General features: G+C 41.6%; 1 protein-coding gene across 4 annotated transcripts in view; it reads right to left on the bottom strand.

The window, feature by feature from the left end:
• LOC140128360 (uncharacterized) overlaps positions 1-23,037 on the bottom strand; it is a 179,872-nt gene that overhangs the window by 43,316 nt on the left and 113,519 nt on the right. For 3 of the 4 annotated variants that reach the window (XM_072150007.1, XM_072150008.1, XM_072150006.1), the window contains exons 3-9: positions 22,081-22,122; positions 20,913-21,209; positions 18,344-18,640; positions 15,969-16,094; positions 5,660-5,968; positions 3,632-3,673; positions 452-838 (exon numbers count right to left, since the gene is read on the bottom strand). In XM_072150007.1, coding sequence (XP_072006108.1) covers positions 452-838; positions 3,632-3,673; positions 5,660-5,968; positions 15,969-16,094; positions 18,344-18,640; positions 20,913-21,209; positions 22,081-22,122 — 1,500 coding nt within the window. The remainder of the gene's footprint in view (positions 1-451; positions 839-3,631; positions 3,674-5,659; positions 5,969-15,968; positions 16,095-18,343; positions 18,641-20,912; positions 21,210-22,080; positions 22,123-23,037) is intronic. The other variant, XM_072150009.1, reaches the window with a different exon arrangement.

A 23,037-nucleotide genomic window follows, 5' to 3' on the forward strand; every position in this document is an offset into this window, starting at 1 on the left:
CATACACTACATCCGTATCTATCATATACAGCCAGGCCATACACTACATCCGTATCTATCATATACAGCCAGGCCGTACACTACATCCGTATCTATCATATACAGCCAGGCTATACTCTATAACCGTATCTATCAGACAGGACAGACCTGGAAATGGATTTAATGCTAAATTACATTGAAAGAGGCATCATGTGATCTTTGGGCAAACTAACTGGCCTCAACCTGAAGGCACAGACAGACAGATATTAGTCTCCGCCCACTTCACCTCTGGTGAGAAATATTTTTGTCAAATACTTTCAGAACAGAAAATGCCAGAACTTTGTAAAGAAAAGGACGAGCAGCACAAAATAGGCATCAAAGGGGAATCACATATAATAATTTGGAAAAATCACTATAACTTTACAGTAACGCTTTAAGACAATCAGATACTCTAGAAGTCTTCTACACTTACCCCAGTCATGTGCCACAGGGTTTCTCCTTATCCTGTCATGTGCCAGAGTGTTTCTCCTCATCCTGTATTGTGCCACAGGGTTTCTCCTCATCCTGTATTGTGCCACAGGGTTTCTCCTCATCCTGTCTTCGTCTTCCAAGTATTTGATACGTTTATAATTGTATTTTTTAAATATTTTATAAGCCGAATATTTCTCAATATCTGTCTTCTGTCTGATTATATCGCACAGTTGCATCATTTTCTGAAGGGAACTTGTCCTTTCCATCACAGATTTGATTTGTTCATCAGTCAGCAGGTTTTGTGAGCAGAGATTATATAGGACTATATGTACATCGGTTACCATCGCAATAAGATCTGATCTGTGATTGTCTATAAAGTTCACCCGGTCTGTAAAGAGGGAGAAGATACAACATAATTTCAAATCCAGGGATCTTCACTATGTTCTTCACTAAAGGACATTACACCGTCTTCATCTACAGTTTAGTTACTATGTCAAAATTGCTAAAAACAACCATGAAAAAACCATCTACATTGTTAGAAATCCTAAATATAAAGAGAGAGACAGAGAGAGAGAGAGAAAAAACATAAAAGATAAAAAAATCCAACATGGCCGACTCTATGGGATCACAGCTCTCTGACATCAACCACCAGGATGAAGGATTGTAAACCAAGCACCTGACATATTGGTGTGTGTCCCCTCTGACACGATCTGCTCTTCTTTTAGCTTCTTATTCCCTGTTTTTTTTTAAAGGCTTTAAAAATTATGGAAATGAGCCGAGGGGCTCGAGGCTCCATTAACACCTATGGAGCCTGGAGCCCCTCAGACTCATTTGCATAATATTAACATATTTTTCTTAGAAACCAGGGCATACAAAGCTAAAAGTGTGTGCATAGTGGGCACACACCAGCATGTAAGTGTGCTTGGTTTATAATCCTGCATCCTGGTGGTAGTTCACTGCATTGAGAAGTTCTTTCCCACTTCCTTACACCTGGCATAGAAAATAAAACAATAGACAGCACTAATGGTCATGCAGAAAACAAGCCTCTTTAAAGTTCTGTACATGGAAAAATAAAAAAACCTTATGGATTTGTAAAGAAGTGGAGCAAAAAACGGAAATGTAAAATTGAAAGCGAAGGAAGGGCATCAGCAGGAAGGGGTTAAAAAAAACCACGACTGAAAACCTGAACATGTGAACGCAGCCTCAAAAGGGAGCAGCAGTGCATCAAATATAAAACAATTTTCCCATTTGGCCATATACGTCATGTATTTTATACATTTCTTCAGTTACATGTTATTAACCGGTTAAGGACCGGGCCCTTTCCCGTTTTTTCATTTCCATTTTTCTATCCCCACATTCAAAAATCTATAACCTTTTTATTTTTACACATAAAGATCTCTGTGATGGCTTGTTTTCTGCTTAACAAATTGCACTTCATAGTGATGTTATTGAATGTTCTCTGCCAGGTACTGGAAAGCGGGAAAAAAATTCCAAATGCAGTGAAAATGGTGAAAAACCGCATTTGCGCCGTATTCTTGTGGGCTTGGATATTACGGCTTGCACTGTGCTCCCCAAATGACATGTCTGCTTTATTCTTTGGGTCAATATGATTACACGGATACCAAATTTGTATAGTTTTTATAATGTTTTCATACGTTTACAAAAATTAAAACCTCATGTACAAATGTTTTTTTTTTATTTTGCCGTCTTCTTGCGCTAATAACTTTTTCATACTTTGTTGTACGGAGTTGTGGGTGGTGTCATTTTTTGCGCCTTTTGAAGATGTTTTCGATGATATTATTTTTGGGACTGTACGACCTTTTGATCACTTTTTATAGAATTTTTTAATTTTTTTTTAAATGGCAAAAAAGTGCCACTTTTGATTTTGGACTCGATTTTCCATTACGGGGTTAAACGCAGTGAAAAACCTTTACTATATTTTGATAGATCGGGCATTTTTGGACGCGGCGATACCTAATGTGTTTATGATTCTTACTGTTTATTTATATTTATATCAATTCTAGGGAAAGGGGGTGATTTGAATGTTTAGGTTTTTTTATTATACTTGTTTTTTTTTACTTTTTTAAAATTTTTACTTTTATTATTTTTCAGACTCCCTAGGGTACTTTAACCCTAGGTTGTCTGATCGATCCTATCATATACTGCCATACTATAGTATGGCAGTATATGGGGATTTTCCTCCTCATTCATTACAATGTGCTGATAGCACATTGTAATGAAAGAGTTAAAACGAAGTTGCCTCGGGTATTCGGAAGGTCTCGAGGAGCGACGATCCTCGGAAAGATGGCGGCGCCCTTGCGACGATCGGTGCTTGCAATATGCAGCAGATACTTACCGGCTATGGAGAGGGCTCAGCCCGTGAGCCCTCTCCATCCATCGGAACCCGACCACCACCGTGAATACACAGCGGGTGATCGCGAACCAGTTAAACATTGTCCTTGTGTGTAATTTTGTCGCCATGTCCTCTCTTTAAAAACAAGGTAGTTGTATAAACATTGCATTTACACACAGGTTAAATGAATGAACCACATTTATTAGTACTATGTGCAGTTACCTGTGTAGTGTGCAGGGGGCGCCACATTCAGGATTTCCTGCACACGTTCTTCATGAATCTGGCACCCCCTGCATTGCCCTAACAGAGGGCACCATCTTTAACATGTGATGTGAGGGACAATTGTGTTGGACTTTGCTTGATAAATTTGGTGCTCGGTCCAGCTGAGCCCCGGAACTCCCCCTTTATGTACAGAAATATGTGTCGTGGTTTGCACTTAATTTCTAGTGCAAAGTCATTCAGAAAACTGGAGCAAACAAATTGTTTGCACCAGTTTTGTGTCTGACTAGAATGAAGGTGCAAACCGCTTGTACATGTGTTTATAAAGTGTCTGCGCCAGTTTTGTGTTGCTGTTCTGTGTCCAAAAAAAGGGGTAGTGACCTTGTAATCTTAATAAAGTAGAATCCAGATTAATGTATAAATGTCATTTTGTGAAAACCAAGGATAACATCCACATTCCATCACATACAGCAGTGTTGTAGGACGACTCGGGCTCCACCGCTTCTCAGGTTTCCCTGTGAATCATCTGTGACATCACATCGGTCATACATCACAATTGTCATATAAAATTCCACTAAAATTCAATTGCTATGAATATTCTTCTCTTACCTGTAAATAGTGAAGTCCCAAGTCCAAGACCTGAAATATCCACTGAAAGTACAAAACCAAGAGACACATGTAAGTCCAAATCTGTTTAGGATTTAGGATTCAGTAATAGATTTAGCAAACCTGATCTTGGCAATATCCTAAATTACATGAAAGCCAATTAGTTGCTTATTGTGAGATTTCCACTTACTATTTTCACCATTTGGTTAGGGGGTCTCTGGTTTCAGTATCTCTACAATAGACCCGAGGACTAGAAGAGGATTGTAGAAGGTTCTGCCTCAGAGTTAAAAGACAATCAATATTTGTCTTTATTTATTTATATTACTTTTTATATGACTTTTTCTATATTGTGCTCCTACCCAACAAAGAGACAATTTCCAGCTTAGTCCTCAGATCAGAATGATGTCCTCTTGAGGTTGGACAACTCCGAGCCGTTTTAAGGGCCGTGAAAGGCCAATGGCTGCCCTAGGCGCTGGGATGGTGATGGTGGTGCCAAAGAGGAAGCCCAGATATATAAAACCTATCTGCCTTAGTGAAGTTTTCCTCACATTGGAAATGTGGTAAAAACTCAGACTATGCACTACCACGCCTTTTAGGTGCACAGTTGTCTAAAGTGTCTGACCCAGAGAAACCGCAACACAATTATAGCGCAGAACCCCAAATACCTCATTTTTAGTGCAAACTGGTACAGTCATAATGATCGATCTGGGCCATTGTGCTAAAACATGATGGGAATGTAGCTTATACGCTCAAAATTATTTTTTCACGGAGCGGAAGGGGGCGCTTTACAATGGTGGATCTTCATTTTTGCGGTATGGAATACAAAACCCTACAGTATATGAAGATCCGCCATCAGTCTAAAAAATATATACATATACTCACCTTCCGGCTTCATCTCCCCAGCCCCGCGGCTCTGTCTTCTCCTCTTCCAGCCCTGGAGCATCACTATGATGTGGCGGTATTGCAGCCACATGAAGTCATAGTGTATGCGCCATACGGGCAGGAAGAAGAATAGAAAGAGCCATGGAGAAGAAGCCAAAGGTAAGTATAGAATTTTTTTTTAAGATGGCCCTGCTGCTGGTAGCCATTTCTGTAAAGATGGACTCTACTGGAGGATATTTCTGTAAAGGGGTACTCTGCCAGTGGACATTTCTGTAAAGGGTGGACATTTCTGTAAAGGGGAACTCTGCCGGTGGACATTTCTGTAAAGGGGAACTCTGCCGGTGGACATTTCTGTAAAGGGGAACTCTGCCGGTGGACATTTCTGTAAAGGGGAACTCTGCCGGTGGACATTTCTGTAAAGGGGAACTCTGCCGGTGGACATTTCTGTAAAGGGGAACTCTGCCGGTGGACATTTCTGTAAAGGGGAACTCTGCCGGTGGACATTTCTGTAAAGGGGAACTCTGCCGGTGGACATTTCTGTAAAGGGGGACTCTGCCGGTGGACATTTCTGTAAAGGGGGACTCTGCCGGTGGACATTTCTGTAAAGGGGGACTCTGCCGGTGGACATTTCTGTAAAGGGGGACTCTGCCAGTGGACATTTCTGTAAAGGGGGACTCTGCCAGTGGACATTTCTGTAAAGGGGGACTCTGCCAGTGGACATTTCTGTAAAGGGGGACTCTGACAGTGGACATTTCTGTAAAGGGGGACTCTGCCAGTGGACATTTCTGTAAAGGGGGACTCTGCCAGTGGACATTTCTGTAAAGGGGGACTCTGCCAGTGGACATTTCTGTAAAGGGGGACTCTGCCAGTGGACATTTCTGTAAAGGGGGACTCTGCCAGTGGACATTTCTGTAAAGGGGGACTCTGCCAGTGGACATTTCTGTAAAGGGGGACTCTGCCGGTGGACATTTCTGTAAAGGGGGACTCTGCCAGTGGACATTTCTGTAAAGGGGGACTCTGCCAGTGGACATTTCTGTAAAGTGGAACTCTGCCAGTGGACATTTCTGTAAAGTGGAACTCTGCCGGTGGACATTTCTGTAAAAGGGGGACTCTGCCGGGGATCTTTACTGTAACATTACTGTAACTTACCTTCTCCCAGGTCGTGCTGCAGTTCTTCCCGGACTTTGGTCTCATTTATGTCCTCTAGGATTTGCAGGGTCACCTCAGCCCCATAGGCAAATCTGTAATAGTCAACAATCAGACCAGCGACTTGTTCTGGATCGTTCCCCTGCAGCTCATATGTTGGGATATTCTCATATTGTTTTCTGACCTCCCAGACACCCAGATATTGTTTGAATCTATGAAAACTTGAGTCCTTCAGTGTCTTCAGAGCCTTCACCAGGACTTCCCTTAACTTCAACTCCATTGATTTCTGATCTTGTAAGATTCCTTCTTTCCCTGAGAAAATAAAGGATTTATTATGAGAATTGAGTTTTCTTTATTTATCAGGTTTATTTTAGTGATGTCTTCTGTGTACTGTATATAAATGTGCTTGGCATTTTCTATCATCCTGCTGAGTTTTTTGTAGGTTTATTAGGTTTGTAGAAAAGTATTAGTAGCAGACTTGGTTGTAGGTGACATCACTACGTCTTCCGTACATCATTGGGTTCCAGACACTATGGTAGCCTTCCCATATGCATTAGAGAGGAGGCGTGGAGAAGGATAAACAGCTCACACTCCGGCTACCATAGTGTCTGGAACTCAATGCTGATCCTTCTGTTTTGGCCTAGGCCCAAATTACGGATGTGGTGGTGAAAGTCCAAGCATGTGTACCATCTACTGAATAGAGATGTAACCTTTTTTCTGGTTCTGTTCACATTGGGGACATGACTTAGAAGCCCTGAAATAATCACAATTACTTGTGAAACGCCACGACAGGTGGGTGTGGAGGAGGAGTCACTGAATGCAGTGAACGTTCCCATGGTTTTTCCCGCAAAAGAGGCCTAAGACTCTCCCCTTTATCTGTACCCTCAGACATTGAACAGTGTAAACCACAGCCTGCATCTGTTTGAGCAATGTGATGTGTACAGAAATTATGGGGAAAACCTGATTTAGTAGATAACAATCTATTGCTGGGACTGAGATTCAAGGCGGTAAGACGAAGATGTCGTGGAAGCCCTATCTGACATTCTGGAGATTTTTTGAGCAAGGCCTGGAACCTCGTCCCTGTGCCAAGAATGGGACAATGCAATCCACAAACTTACATTCCAATATAGGACGGTTCCAGCACCACCCTGCACTAGATTTAATAAATGCCCCTCTAAGAGTCTCCCAAAAAAAAGGCAGCCATGGGGGGATGTGTTTCGCCTGCTCCAAGACTTATAGGAGAGGTACTGGACTCTCCATGGGAACTGCAGCTTTTGTTCAGCACCAGAAGGACCCATTGCCCCAGGATGACTTAGTTGAGGAGGAAATCTACTTTTTAACAGTCTAGGGAAATTTTGGGAAATCATGTTCAATCAAATTTTTAGTGAAATTCAGATTCAAACCTACATTGTCCAATTGAATTTGCTCATTTCTAGCTGAGAAAATTTACCAATATTTTCCATATCTCCTAATGGAATAAAGTGGCTGTTGACAATGTGTCCTGCCACTCCATTCAATTCTTTTAGGGTGTCAGAAAGTGTTTGGCAACCTCTGCCACTCATTTTGGTTAAGAGATAACTATCAAGGTGATGATAACCCTTTTAAAGAGTTTATATTGACATGTGGTGCACCTGGATTGGTGGAGACCCACCCTGGGTGTCCACACTGGTTTAATCTCCATTGGCTGTAGCACCAGGTTCATCTCCCGTGGTTCCTTACCCAGCTGCTCCTCCTCAATGCTTGGGTGTGGGGGATCTTCTGCGGGCTTTGATTTAGTGGATTTCTTTAAGGTTTTGCTAGACCATTTTCTACCACCACACTCTTCTTCCTATATGGTTGCTCCTACATCGGCCTCATCTGCCCAACTGCTTGCTGTTATTTACAGTGTTTATTGAAGTGTTAACCCGCTCGACTCTCACTCGGACACCGGAATAAGGAAAAAAAGATCTGGCCAATGCATTTAGTGATATTTGGTCCCTGTTCTCAGTTGACCAGCACACTGTGGACCGGAAGCACATTGTATTGATGGCTGGCCTCCAGGACAGAAAACCGAGGATGGCAAAGACAAAAAGTCTTCAGGCTTCTCTGTTTTGGGCTATGTGATGAGACAGAAGCATTCGGAGTGTTGTTCCAAACTTTTTCTTTACCATGCTGTTATACACTCCTTGTATAAATCTCATGGAGGCAGGAATGATAAGGATTTTAAGAGGTGCTTGTCACTCCAGCTGGACTTGGATGAGGTGTTAAGGTTGGTGATTATTTTCAGAGACATGTGCGCAGGCAAATGATAGCCCCGCCGAGCATCCGGCATACATCAAGAGGCTCTGCTAGGTGTGTAGTTGCCAGCTGCAACAAGCATGCAGGCTTGGGGACAGGAATGCCCAACGCTGGCCCACTCCCCCCCCCCCCACCCAGCCAGCCACCTATAAGCTAGCATTTGCAATTATTTCAAGGTATGGTGCAGAAGCCCTGATAATTAGGCCCAATGTGCCCATGTGTGGCACCAGTCTTTAATGTCTTACAATGGCAAGGCTTGAACCTTGGTTTGATTTTTGGTGATAATGGTGTGCTGAGCTGTTGCCAACCTCCATGCCAGATCCAGGCCTTTCACATAAATTGACATTGTTGGAGCTTTTTTTTTTTGAATACTGGTGGTTGTAGAGATTTGGGGCTCTTCTTTTTTCAACAGGAAGATTTCTCTTCGGACAGATAAATTAGGAGGTTGTTTTTGTATTATCCAACTGTTGTCTTCTTCTCTCCGTGTTTTGTCCCTACTGCCTCATCTGTTCCTTGGGTGTTTGGAATACAATATTCATTTCTGTGCCAAGCATGTTCCAGGGGTTTCTAATGTTTTGGCTGACACTCTCTCTCATTTCGACATTTCTACCCGACAGTGGCTGTGGAGATTTAATTTTTTCCACAGCTCTTGTGGAACCTGATACACACTTTTTTTTTTTTTAAATTTTAAATATTTTATTGCAAAAAATAAAATTATTGACAATTATCGCAATAGTGATACCATAACAACCATTTTTACATATCACTGGGCGTATGCGTCATCCACATAAATTAAACATTACATAAATGTTCTTTATATCTCTTGTGTCTGGCCGTAGCAACCCGCATAATAATTCACTACTAATTTCCTACCTGGTCTTGAAGTAGTTAGTATACGCCCACCACCCATCGGCCCCAACCCACCGAACGCCCCCCCCCCCTGAAAAAAAAAACAAAAAAAACCCTTCCTTGCTCCTCCCTTCCCCTCTCTCACTTTAACCTGCATCATGTACTATCTACTCATTGATCTTAATCTTCATTTTAATCGAATATTTCCTTCTCAGGAAAATGTCTATCATTCCATATCCTCCAAATTTGATCAAATCTTTGCATCTTCTTCCTACCCCTTTGATACATAGTTAACCTTTCCATTTGGAGTATTTTGTTAGTTAAACTTATCCACATTTCTTTTGTGGGCGGTTCTGCCAACAACCAATTTTTAACAATACTGTATCTTGCTGTTAGAAGAAGTTTCTTCACTGCTGTATTGTTGCTAAACGGTAAATTATTCTTTTCTAGCAGGCCCAGAACACATATTTCAAATTTGAGGATATCTTCTATCTTATAGAGATCTTTTATCTCTTGTCCCACTCTCTCCCAAAATCCTCTTATTTTTCCACAAAGCCAAAATACGTGTATGTCATCCGCCATAATCATCTGACATCTATTACATCTAGAATCTCTCTGACAATAGAATTTAGCAAGTCTCTTGGGGGTATAATATAACCTGTAGGAAATAAAAAATTGCATCTTCTTGTGGGTTGGGGTTAGAGCAGCTTTTAGATGTTCCCTCTGAAACATGGCCCATTTGTCTCTCGCCATTTCCGGTATTTCTTTAATCCATTTTTTATGGAGAATGTCAACACTTATCTCCCTATAGTAATTGATCAGGCTTTTATAGATTTTAGCAATTTTAATTTTAGAAGATGTTGTACCATATATTAATTTCAATACTAATGGAGTCTCCACTATATTGCATTTATCCTCTCCCGCTTTAAATGTCATATATAGTTGGAGATAATTGTACCACATATTTTCTTCCAATCCGAATTCCTCTCTCAACTTAGCGAAAGTTTTTATTCTTCCATCCTCTAGAATTTGCTTAGTGTATCTTATACCATGTGCAATCCACTTCCTCGGGCACACTTCTGTCGAGATCTTTAAGATGTTATTTCCCCATAATGGCATAAATTCTAATTGGCCCTTTACCTGGCACAACTTCCTAATTTCCGCCCAAATCATATACATCAGTTTAACTGTCTCATTTGGATACTGTAACATATAGTTCCTCTCTATCCCCATTTCTAAGATTTCAAGTATATTATATTCTATATTATTGACCCCCAATGACGCTCTCAACGTGTGGCTATGTGGATTTTTATCCCAGTTAAATAAATATTGGGTCTGTGCTGCCAGATAATATAGTCTCATATCTGGGACTGCCATTCCTCCATATTGGAGGGGCTGTTTGAGTACTTCTAGCCTTATCCTGGGTTGTTTCCCGCGCCACACTAGGTCTCGAAATAAACTTTAAATTATTTTAAAGATTTTTTTTGGAATGTGTATAGGTGAGGCGTAGAGTACATACAACACTGCAGGTAGAATTACCATCTTTAATAGCGCTATCCTGCCCATCATATTGAGCGAGATCGATTTCCATGTTTTTATTTTCCCCCTAAGTTTCTGTATCAGTGGGATAACGTTAAGTTTTATGTAGTCCGATACCTTAGTGGAGAAGCATATCCCCAGGTACTTAATTGTTTTGCCCCCCTCTATTACTAGCACATCGTTAGGTTTACATCCTGTACCATCCAACGGAATATAGGCTGACTTTTTCCAATTTATACTCAATCCGGACATCTGACGAAATAAATGGAAAATCTCAAATGTTCTTCTAACCGAACTGTGATTACCCAAATAAAGCAATAAATCGTCGGCGTATAGAGAAATTTTTTCTTCACTATTCCCTTGAATAAATCCTTCTATACTTGTGTCCTGCCGGATTCTAGATGCTACCGGTTCGAGTGCAATTGAAAAAAGTAATGGTGAAAGGGGGCACCCTTGTCGTGTCCCCCGAAACAGTGATATCGCCCTCGAGGTTCTCCCATTTATCAATACTCTAGCAATGGGGTCCCTATATAACAATTTCAACTATGCTAAGTAATTGGGCCCAAACTCCATAGCTTCTAAGGTTTGCCATAAGAATTGCCATTCGAGAGTATCAAACACTTTTGTGGCATCCAGCATAAGGATAGATCTCTCGCCCATGTTAGATGACGCAAATTGGAGATTCAAGTATAGTCGCCTTATATTATCCATTGTAGAAGCTCCAGGCATGAAGCCCCTTTGATCTTCATGCACTAATGTTCTTATACACTTTTTTAATCTTAAGGCCAAAAATTTAGCAAGAATTTTGTTATCTTGCGGCATCTTTATCTGGCTTAGGAACCAAAACGATTAGTGCCTCACGCATAGAGGGGGGCAAAATTTTTCCTACTCGTGCATCTTCCCATACCTGTATCATGCGTTCCACCAAAATATCCCTATATTTGTTATAGAATTCAGCCGGAATCCCGTCTGGTCCGGGGCTTTCTCATGGGGCATTTGAGTTAATATTGTTGTTACTTCCTCCCTTGTTATGGGTGCTTCTAGCATCTCTCTCTCTATTGTTGATAATTTAGGTAGGTTTATTCCCTGTAAATATTCACCAATATCATGTGTCGTCATCTCCAAACCGGAAGTGTAAGTTTCCTGGAAGTGCTCCACAAAACACTCCAAAATACCCTCTGTGTCATAGACCCTCCTACCTTCCTCTTTTTCTATAACATTTATGTGGTTCCTATCCTTTTGATTTTTTATCATTTTGGCCAACATCTTTCCTGGTCTGTTAGCTTCCGTGTGATATCTATGTGTCTGAAAAAATAATTTCCTTGAAGCTTGAATGTGATTTATATCATTATATCTACTCACTTCCCTTTCCCACTCTAATTTATTTTCCTCACTAGGACTATCCCTGTATAATTTTTCCTTGTGCTTTACCTTACCCTCTATTTCTTCTATTTTTTTTTTCATGTTTCTTCTATACCCTACAATCTCTGATTTGTATAAGCCCCGAACATGTGATTTACTTGCATCCCATAATAAAGCCGTGCTAACTGTGCCCTCATTCATTCCAAAAAATTCTTTAATCTGCCTGGTCATTTTATCAAAGTTATTCAAACTCTCCACCCAGATAGGAGCAATCCGAAAATTATATCCTAAAAATTCATTTTTAGTTGTGATTACAGTGATGCATTGAGTATGGTCCGATATTCCTCTAGTTCCATATTCCACTTTAAGAACATAATGTAGCCCCATTACGTTTGTGAATGTCATATCTATTCTTGAAAAAACCTTATGTGTTTTAGAATAACACGAGAACTCCTGCACCTCCGGGTGCTTTATTCTCCATGCCTCTTGCCAACCAAACTCTGTGCTTACACGATGTAACCTAGTAGATCTACTGTTCCCATTTATAGGTTTTGTCACTCTGTGTACATCCCTGTTGGGATCCATAACTGCATTGAAATCCCCAATTACCAACAAAGGAGTATCTTCAATATTTAGCATAAATTCATGTAAATCATACAGTACCTGCGGAGTAAAAGGTGGGGGTATATATACATTAGCGATGACCCATTTGCTACCCTGGATAGTACAATACAAAAATATATATCGTCCCTCCATGTCATATTTCACAGATATTTCTTGAAATTTTACTCTCTTATGGAACGCTATCATCACTCCACGTGAGTATGATGAGTTGCATGAATGATATACAGTACCAAACCATCTTTGTCTAAACGTCGACGCATTATCCCGGATTAAATGCGTCTCCTGTAGAGCTATAATGTCAGGGTTATTTCTATTTATAAGATCAAATACCTTTATTCGTTTAATTCTAGTCCCTAACCCACGGACATTCCATGATAATATTTTAATTTGGTTATTGCTATTCTTCATTTGAATACACTATTCGTCCCACTATATACATAAAGCTCTTCATACAAGAGAGAAGAGAGGAGCAAGGAAACACCCAAAATAAAAAAAAAAAAAAAAAAAAAACCCAACCCTGAAACATCCCATAGAGAAACTGCTGCCAATCAATTTCCCTTCTATACCTAGCATCCCTCTCCCCCCCCCCCCCCCCTGGAGCCGCGGCCAGCACATAGAGATTTACATATAATCAGTCCTTACTTATTGTACATTTTGGGTTATCCATGCATGCACTTTCTCAGTATCCTCAAAGAACAGAGACTTATTATTCCAAACAATGCGCAGTTTTGCGGGAAAAAACATAGAATATTGCACATTCTTATCTCTCAGTTTTTTTTTTAACCTCAGCAAATGTCCTTCTTTTTTGCTGCGTCTCAAATGCAAAGTCAGGAAACAATTTAATAGTATGTCCACTATATTCTATTTCCCCTTTCTGACGTGCTAATTGTAATATCTTGTCCCTATCCCGGGACAATAACATTTTTATCAAAAGAATCCTAGAGTTTCCGCCCACAGGTGGAGTTTTAGCTGGGACTCGATGAGCCCTTTCAACTATGGACGCCAACTCAAAATTCTCTTTCCCAAATGTGCCTAAAAGCCACTCTTGTATAAACGCCACCGGGCGATCCCCTTCCACCTTTTCTGGGAAACCAGCACATCTGATGTTGGATCGCCTAGAACTATTTTCTAGATCCAGCAATTTGATTTTGTTACTTTTGGCCATGCTATCCATATCTTTAACCTCTTCCCTTAAACGGTGTACTGAGTCCTCCAGGTCAGATATCCTGGTCTCAGCATGTTCGATCCTGGACTCCTGTTTTTGCATATCCGTTCTAATAAGGACCAGTTCCTCTTTAAATGCCCCTATCTGTTTTGCTAGTTCCACAACTGCACCATTGCCTTTTAATATGGCTGCCATAATCTCATTTAATGACGGTGTACCCTCCAGTGTTTGTCCTACTAATTCTTTAAAACCCTCATCAGGGACTTCCTGGGGTATATCCTGTCCCTCTGTGCCTACTTCTTGATCCATCTCTATTTGTCGCCTCTTTCTGCTCTTTTCCCCAGCCTGGGTTTGGTTACAGTGCTCTATCGTGGGATCCATACCTATGTCCTGCTCACTGTTATTTTTCTTTACCATATCATCTGAGTATTTATTAGATTTAGGTGTCAGAGCAAACTTATCTAGCTTAGCTGCTGTTGTTTCTCGTAATTTATCATATCTGTTTACATTCTTTGGAGTTTTGTTGGGAGAGGGGTTAGGAGTCACAACCGGCCCTTTGGATTTTTTCATATTAGCCTTCGTCATTATAACACACTTGCAAATTTCGCAGTAAATAAAACCCTTGTGATATGTTTTTGAGACAAATTAAATAGCCACTTTTAAGCTCTCAAGGTCAACGCTCACTACTCAACTCTATTCCAGCGTTAACTAGAGATGTCCCAACTCCGTCCAAGAATTGTAGCGCGCTGAGGTTGCAACTACATAGGTCACCGACCCGGCACTAGGACTGATTTATGCACTTTTTGTGCTTATGTTCAACCCTGTTTGATTTATTGCCCAAGCACAGGGCTCCGGTGAACGTAATAGAAAAAAAAAAGTCAGCTCCTCTGATACACATACAGAGAGAAGGCAATACGCTATAGAATATCTCCGGGAAGGATGTTAAGTGGCTAAGGAGACAAGTAGGAAAGTCAACAGTGAAGAGATATTTCAGCACATTTATCTTCTTCCTGGTCGAGGAGATGAATGTCACAGTTCTCCCGCACCGCCAATATGGTCTTCTGTCATAAATCCTAGTCGCTCCTCCGCTTTGTTCCCCGAGGTCCAGATAAGCAACGCTCCTCCACTCCTCAGTCCGGATAAGCTTCCCCGCCTCCGATGTCGGACGCTGAACGCTTCTCCTGCACTGCAGTGTGAACTTGGTACATCTTTAATCTCACGGACCTCCAGAATCTTGGGACAGAAAAGCTCCAGCAGATAGTTGTGTTCCCCACAGGCACTTAGCAGTCTGTGTTCGGGATCCGGCCTCGCTGCTCGGTTTCACTGATCCTTCCACGTGGCATGGCTTGTTTTGGCTTGCAAAGGATTTTCGCGCCTGCCACAGCTCCAAGGGGGAGAGAGCGGCGTAAAGTCACGTCCGCTCACATGCTCCTCCCCTTGGAACCTGATCCACACTTAATGGCTATGGTGAGGTCATTCCTGCTCCATCAATTTAGCCGCAGTATCAGGATCTTCATGCCCTCAACCAATGTTTTGGCATCTTTACCATTCTTATATGTTTCAGGCAGGCCTGTGGGCTTCTTGTTGGCTGGGGGAAGGCATCAGGGTTTGCAGCAGGTAGACATCTTTAGGAGAGTAATTCTGGGACTTATGTGGGTCAAAGTGTTACTTGAAGTGGTGGAGATAAATAGATCCATGTTTGGGCTGGTGCTACTAATAGTTCATACTGGGGGAATGAGTTAAGTTTTAACTTTACAAAGTTATAAAACCTCATGCTCACTGAAGTTTATCAAATGTTGGCCTAGTATCCAGAGGTTATCTTGGTAAATTCTGTTTCTCAGGTAGTCTGGAAAAGTGCCATGATTGTTGGTGCCATAGAGATAGCTTGGTGCATGGTTACTTAATGAGGCCTGATGGGGTACACCTGAATGACATAGGTTTGGATATTTTCCTTTTAGGTTTAAAGGATAGTGTGGATCAAGCCTTATTCTTGCTCCACCCTGGTGGTGGTTGGCGCTCCTTGTAGAAGTACATGGAGGTACTGGTGGTGGAAGGAGGAACAGAAGTGCAGTTTTGCTTGGCTGGCCCACTTGCTAGCTGGGAGTTCACTTGGTCATAATACAGTTATTTGGTGCATTAAGGTTTTGGTGCTAAAATTGTTTTACAAGTGTTTGAGGTGGTTTTAATTGATGCTAAAAAAGAAGTCTATAAAGCTGTGACTGGTTATCTTAATAAAGTGCCAGTCATTGAGGTTAAATGAGGGTTTTATTAACCAGTCTTCCCCCCTGAGACCCCCATGTTTTGGCATTAACTCATTCTGTGTAATCATGGTTGTCAAATATTTTGTTCCATTAATTGCCTTAGGACTTTCGGCACAGCTTACAATATTTAATGATGCCAGAAGTCCTGGGAAACATATACAATTAAGGTAGAGTTGTGGTCCCTATTTTAAGCCAACTGAACTATAGCCGTCCAATATAGATGATCAAACGTTACCTTTCCTTGGGTCAAGCTGGAGTTTTCCTAAGATTGTCACATTCTTTGTGTCCGATGAGATCCAACTCCAACTGTAATCATCAAATGATGCCCCTTGAGGCGCGAACATACGTGGGAAAGAACCCTCTGAGGGACGTAACATAAATAAAAAAGTATTAGAAGTTAGAAGTTTATGTTTTTGTAACACCTTGTAATTTAAAGGGAAACTGTTGCAGAAATTGACTTATAAACCACCGATATGTTGTCAAGAAGTTTAATACTTACCAGATCAAGGTTTTAGTGGCCCAATTAAGTGGCATCATACAGAAAATTAATCAGGTGAAAGGTAAAGGGTTGTATAAATTTAGGTGAGGAGGAGATCTCAGCATTGAAGTCACATCGTCCATATTGCTGTGATGAATGTCTTCGAGAGACCTTGTTAGTGATATCCATGGACACAAAGATGTCAATCGCAGCAGAGGGGTGTTTAGAGCTCGGGAGATCCTGACCACAGATCTAAACTCTCCTCCTCTGTGACGCTTTACAGCCAATTTACATCTCACTTCAAAGTAGATTTTCTGAGTGATGCCACCACACTGGGCCATGAAGGAAACATGAAGAGGCTTCACGAGAAATTCATAGTGATATATTGAGTAAATTTGTGCTGACAGGTTCCTTTACAATAGTGTCATAAGGTAATGGTAGACTATACCGTCTTACACTGCACCAGATTTATTACAATTCCTGATTCTTCATCATATAGTAATCAGACTAAGTTTTCTATGAAGGAGAGTAGGAGTTGGACTAATTTACATCAATGCCCCCCACTATAATTGTGTCTAGACCTGTATTGTGAATAGCCGGCCTTCTTTTTGACTGCTGTGGACTTTGTAGGCCACAATAAACCTGTCCTAGGTTATAGCGGTTATAGTTTGGCCTAGACCAGAGGATACCCGGGAGTATAAAGTAGCATAGACCAGAGTATACCCTAGTGATGGGAATTGCGGCTCTTCTTAGGGAGCTGGCTCATTAGGCTACGCTCACTAAGAAGAGACGGCTCTTCTGGCTCCTGAACGGCTCCCTATTAGATATATAATAGGGAGCCGCAGGCCAGTCAGTCACCCCACTGACTTGGGTTAAAGGGGGCATGGTGAGTCGGTTAGGGGCGGGTTTAAGGGAGCCATGGGCTCTCTGAGGGGAGCCAGCTCCCATCGTTTGCAAACAAGAGCCGGCTCTTTGTGCCGGCTCGTTTGCAAATGACACATCACTAATATACCCCTCCAGGCTAGAATATAACCCTTTAACCTGGAGCCCGGGTGTATGTTGCGTTTATTTCAAGTTAACAAAGATTAACTGAATTATAACTGCAATGATTTAAACCACAGTGTGAATTAGCGTTTTTACATAAGAGCAATGTGAACACAATGTTCGGCTGCGTTTATGCACTTACATTACATTTACATTGTGCTGACTTAAAGCATAATTACATAAATGCTATGTAACTGCAATGTTAGACTATGTTCACACATTTTGCTTATATTTACATTGAATTAAATATGAATGGTTTCATGAACGTAGTATGAACAAATTGTTTACACCACATATACGTTAACATGTGTGAGTGCTCATTAGTAAATGAGCCCCACTATGTTCACACCTTGTGTTAACATTACGCTAAACTTCCATTCAAATTGTATTCACAAATCCGTTACATAAATGCCCCAGTAGCCTCTTTGACCCCCCTACCAGATGTCTTCGGCGGGTGCTCATCCAAGAAACCTGCCATCTGCGCATGTGCAGAACAACAGGCCCGCAGCTGCGCGTCCACTGCTCCGAAGCCAGAGCTGCGCGCCAAAGACATCTGGTAGGAGGGTCAAAGAGGCTACTGGGGCATGGAGTGGCCGCAATATGAAGTCTCAGCTCCGGCTACTCCACACCCCAGTAGCCTCTTTTTAAAAAATGTATATATTAGGGACTTTAAAAGGGCTATCCGCATGTCCTATAGATGCACCTACCACCCAATCTACTTTTATACTTGGTAGGCTCCCTTGAACAAATTCTGAACAATGCTGAAGACCCATAATGCATCCTGCTACTCCATTCAATTCTATGGGAGGAGTCAGAAACTGGCACAGCACTTGGCTACCTCCTACCCAGTGAACTTCCCAATTTTCCGACACTCCAGTAATATTGTATGGAGCGGCAGGATGGAGGCATGACTCGCTGCTTTATTGAAGTATGTAGTATGGGACCCCTAAGTGATCTTTTAGGGTCTCAGAAGTCGTGATGATCAGATTTTATCCCCTATCCTGTGGAAAGAGATTAGAAATAATACTTTAAACGAGTGGTGAATAATTTTGATTACTACTACAGAAAGATTAACTTGAAGGTTCTACCATAGCGTATAAGAGAAGATGCTGCAGATCTATTAACTGTTTTTTCCAGGTGGTTGATGACTTTGTAGTTGTGTCTCCAGAGAGAAATGTAGAATTGATCCTTTACAGATTCAGACTCATCCTGGAATATTTCTAGGAGAAGTTTCATCTTATCTTCAGATCTGGCCATTGCTTGTAGATCTGTAGATTGTCTTCTGGTCAGTAGATGGTGGGAACAGAGATCATCTATAACCGCATTCACTTCTGTTATATATTTCATCAGCTTCAATCTTTGTCTGTTCACAAAGTGATCTCTACCTAGAATTCAGAGAAGAGAGAAGTAGACAATGTCTATGGGCATAAGAACAACAGATTTTTTTGGACAAATCGAATGTGGACCATGTTAGGTCCAGTTCACATCTCTGTTCTGTCTTCAGTTATTTGCATCAGGTATTGTGAGCCAAAATCAGGAGAGGCGACCAGAGATAGGAAAAGAATAGTGGAAGACTTGTACCTGTTATATCTGCTCATCCACAGCTTGCGTTGGCTTACAATAACTGAAGACATAATATTGTATGTGAACTGGTCCTTAATGTGGTGTGAAGAGGAACCATTCTGATAGGGATCAGTAAGTATTTAGCATTCATGTAAGGTCACATTTACGGGCCCTTGTCTTGTCTTGTATTGCATTTTCCTTGTACACAAGGGATGAAAAATCTGCAATTTCTGGTACACAGTCAGGAATTGCGATTGGTTGCACCCTTACTCCATCCCCAAGACCAGTGGGCGTGTTAGGGCGGGGCCTAGGGCGGCGGTTTCAGGGATATGAAGCGGCATTTATATTAAGACCATATGAAGAGATAAGTAAATCTTCCATATAAACTTTGTTGAATTTTTCGCTCTGAATTGAATAGATCTTTACCAATGTTGTCCAGATCTGTCCAGATTGTCCTGGAAATTGATCTATAACCCTCACTATAAGCCTCACCCTAACTTGTTTCTTTTTTTTTTTTTTTTGGAGCTACAGAACCGGAGATAAATCCAGTTAAAAAAAAAATCTTTGATAGTTGGATCTTTATCTGCAGCTGCATTCCCAACTATGTCAATATCTCTGGATCAGTAGCTCTGGTTCTCTTCTGTAATCTCATTCTAATTACAATAAATCCCAAGATATGGGCGTCTAGTGTGACACTCCCCCTTACCCTATAGTTTTGGATTTCAGAGGATATAGGGTGATTGGTTAAGAATTTACATTAAAAGGCAATGGTTTGAACTACATGTCATACCGTATTTTTCGGACTATAAGGCGCACAAAAAAATCCTTTGATTTTCTCAGAAATCAAAGGTGCGCCTTATAGTCCGGTGCGCCTTATACATGAACCGTACTTACAGACAACAGCTGCCTTGAACTGTGCACAGGTCTGCCACCTGCTGGTCAATCGTCCTTTTAATCAGGTGCGCCTTATAGTCCAGTGCACCTTATATATGAACCTAGACATTTTAGCAGGCATTTATTGATGGTGCGCCTTATACTCCAGTGAGCCTTTATAGTCTGAAAAATACTTTACACTACCTGGGGTGGCTAGTATTTTAGTGAGATAAAAGTAGATGAGGTTAAAGAGAGTAAAAGTAACATAAAGTCAGTGAATTTGATAGATCTGCCTGAAGAGATTGTTTTTAGGGCATATTTGAAAATTTGGAGATTGTGTAGAAGTCTGATAGTAAGAGGAAGAGTATTTCAGGGAATAGGTGCAGCTCCAAGAGATCTAGTCCAAGAGATTAGAGTGGGATATTCTGGTTAAAGATTGTTGGCAGATCGTAGAAAAAGTGTTGGTCGATAGACGGAGGTGAGGGAAGAGAGACAGGTAGGTACAGTACCGTGCAGAACTTTGTGGATGTAGTAGTTTCAATTGAATTTGGAAGGAGATGAGCAACTGGAGACGGGAGGCATCTGTGTAAGTTCTGGATTCCAGCTTTAAGTCTCCACATGCCTTTAAGGTGGACTTAATTGGCAATCTCTCCATAAGAAGAACACCTACTGTCTGACCCTAAGTTCTGGATTGGGAGACAAGTCTGGCTGCTGCATTCAGAGTAGAATGGAGAACGATTAGTAGGGACTTACAGAAGCCTAGACCGAGTGAATCAGAGCAATAATCAGGGTTTTAGAGATTTCCGTGGCCTATGGGGGGGGGGGCAGAAAATCTATGATGTCACAGTTACTAATCTTTGGGATTAAATGAAGTCAAATTCAATTTAAATTCAATAAATGGATTAAACAGTTGGGATAAGATCTTTCTTTGATCTCAGCTGTTACGGTAGAGTCAAGGTAGTAATTGTCACCACGCTTCATCTTTGAGGACACACGGGCACAGACACCAAACCTCTGCCATCACTACGTGGTTAGTTTATAGGAATGTTTAGAAAAGGGTTATGTTGAGCTGAGCCAGACATTACCATAGGGATCATTGCAAGTTATTTTTCTGATAAATTGAGATCAATTTTATATCCCACCGGCCAAAGTTATATCCCAGTCCACCGGCCCCTGGTTTATATCTAGAGACAGTAGAGACAAATAATGTTCTGGACTCACCACAGGCAAATGGCCAAGGATTTTTCTTCCTCCACTCCTCTTCTTCTAAGTCTTCTATGACGTCTTTGTTGTGATTTTGAATAACTGTATAAGCCGAGTACTTCCCCGCATCCTCCCAGTGATGGATAATATCACACAGCTCTCTCATCTTCTCCTGGGTCGTGGTCCTCCTCATCAGATCCTCGTATTGTTCATGGGTCAGGAGATTTTGGTCCCGGAGATCATTTAGAACTGGATCTACATCTGTTATCCTTACAATTAGTTCAGATCGGTGATCGTCAGTAAAGTGGACCTTGTCTGTAGAGTGAGGGAAGACATAACAGTGTAACATGTACAAGATATTCCCTATATTTTATATACTATTCATGCTCAGTTCTGTTGTTCTCAATATGTATGTAAAAAAATAATTGTAACTGAGAAAAATTGTAATTTTTCCCAACATTTATTTGAAACAGGCAGGACCAGGTATTAAGGGCAGTGAAAGCAGGACCAGATAGTAAGGGGAGTGGAGACAGGACCAGGCAGTAAGAAGAGTGCACGCAGGACCAGGCAGTAAGGGGAGTGCACGCAGGAGCAGGCAGTAAGGGGAGTGCAGGTAGGACCAGGTAGTAAGGGGAGTGCCAGAAGGACCAGGCAGTAAGGGGAGTGCACACGGGACCAGGTAGTAAGGTCAGTGCAGGCAGGAGCAGGCAGTAAAGGGATTGCAGGCAAGAGCAAGCAGTAAGAAGAGTGCAGGCAGGACCAGGAAGTAAGGGGATCGCTGGCAGGAACAGACAGTAAGGGAATCGCTGGCAGGAGCAGACAGTAAGGGGAGTGCAGGCAGGACCAGGAAGTAAGGGGATCGCTGGCAGGAACAGACAGTAAGGGGATAGCTGGCAGGAGCAGGCAGTAAGGGGATCGCTGGTAGGAGCAGACAGTAAGGGGATCGCTGGTAGGAGCAGACAGTAAGGGGATAGCTGGCAGGAGCAGACAGTAAGGGGATAGCTGGCAGGAGCAGGCAGTAAGGGGAGTACAGACATGACTAAACGGGAACATTCTGTAACAGGGTAAAAGTGGATAAAAAGATGATAAATGTCATTTATAAAGCAAGTACTGAGGCTTCACCTATAATAACTATGATAATGATTCATCCATAAACGTTCACATATTTGTGACTATAATTTCTTACCTGTTAACAATGAAGTTCCGAGTCCAAGACCTGAAATATCCACTGCAAATATACAACCCGAAAATAATATTAAATCAGAATATCTGTATGTGAGTCAGAATAAGTAATCTAGAGGTTTATGTACATGAAAACATGTGTGTACAGACTACACGGTAGAGCATAGACAGTATATATATACTACTGGGACATACATCCTAGTGTAGCTGCAGGAATTATATCACATAAAGATGCCCTGAGCCCATAAGAAAGGGAAAGACATAATCCCCACATTCTGTCCTTCTCTGAATCCTGGTAGTCTGATTATTGTAAATTTCCCAAACAACATCAGAGGGCGTTCCTGAGGGAAGTTGGTGTTATCATTGTGTGCTGCCATCTATCAAAAGACGGCAAAACAAAATGCAGACTGATTGATTGGTTAGTTTGGATTTGGCAGACATTTGAGTAAGACGTGTTTTGTGATTTTCGCTAAGATGGAAAAAGCGCAGCATCGTCCGGTAATTCGCTTTTTGTTTTTGTATGGGAAAAAATGCAAGGAGATAAAAGCAAAGTTGGCTGCTGTTTATGGGGACACTTCGCCATCTATGACCACAGTTAGATATTGGTTCAATGAATTTAAACATGGACGAACATCTGTTTTTGATGAGTATCGACCAGGACGCCCGGCAGACGTGGTTACCGAGGAAGTCCACGACATGATAGTCGCTGGACGATGAATGAAAGTGCGCGAAGTAGCAGAGGCCGTAGGTGCGTCGACAGCAATTAATATTTTACATGATAAGTTGGCGATGAACAAATTCATCGGCCTGATGGGTGCCACAATTGCTCACGGTGGACAACAACCCGATGCGGCTGGTATCTTGGAAGCAGTGTTTGGAGCAATTTAGTGAGATCCGAAGGAGTTTTGCGCCGAGTTGTCACCGTTGATGAAGCCTGGATTTATCATTACACACCAGAAAC

This window comes from Engystomops pustulosus, chromosome 4, assembly GCF_040894005.1.
Source record: "Engystomops pustulosus chromosome 4, aEngPut4.maternal, whole genome shotgun sequence".
Lineage (NCBI taxonomy): Eukaryota > Metazoa > Chordata > Amphibia > Anura > Leptodactylidae > Engystomops > Engystomops pustulosus.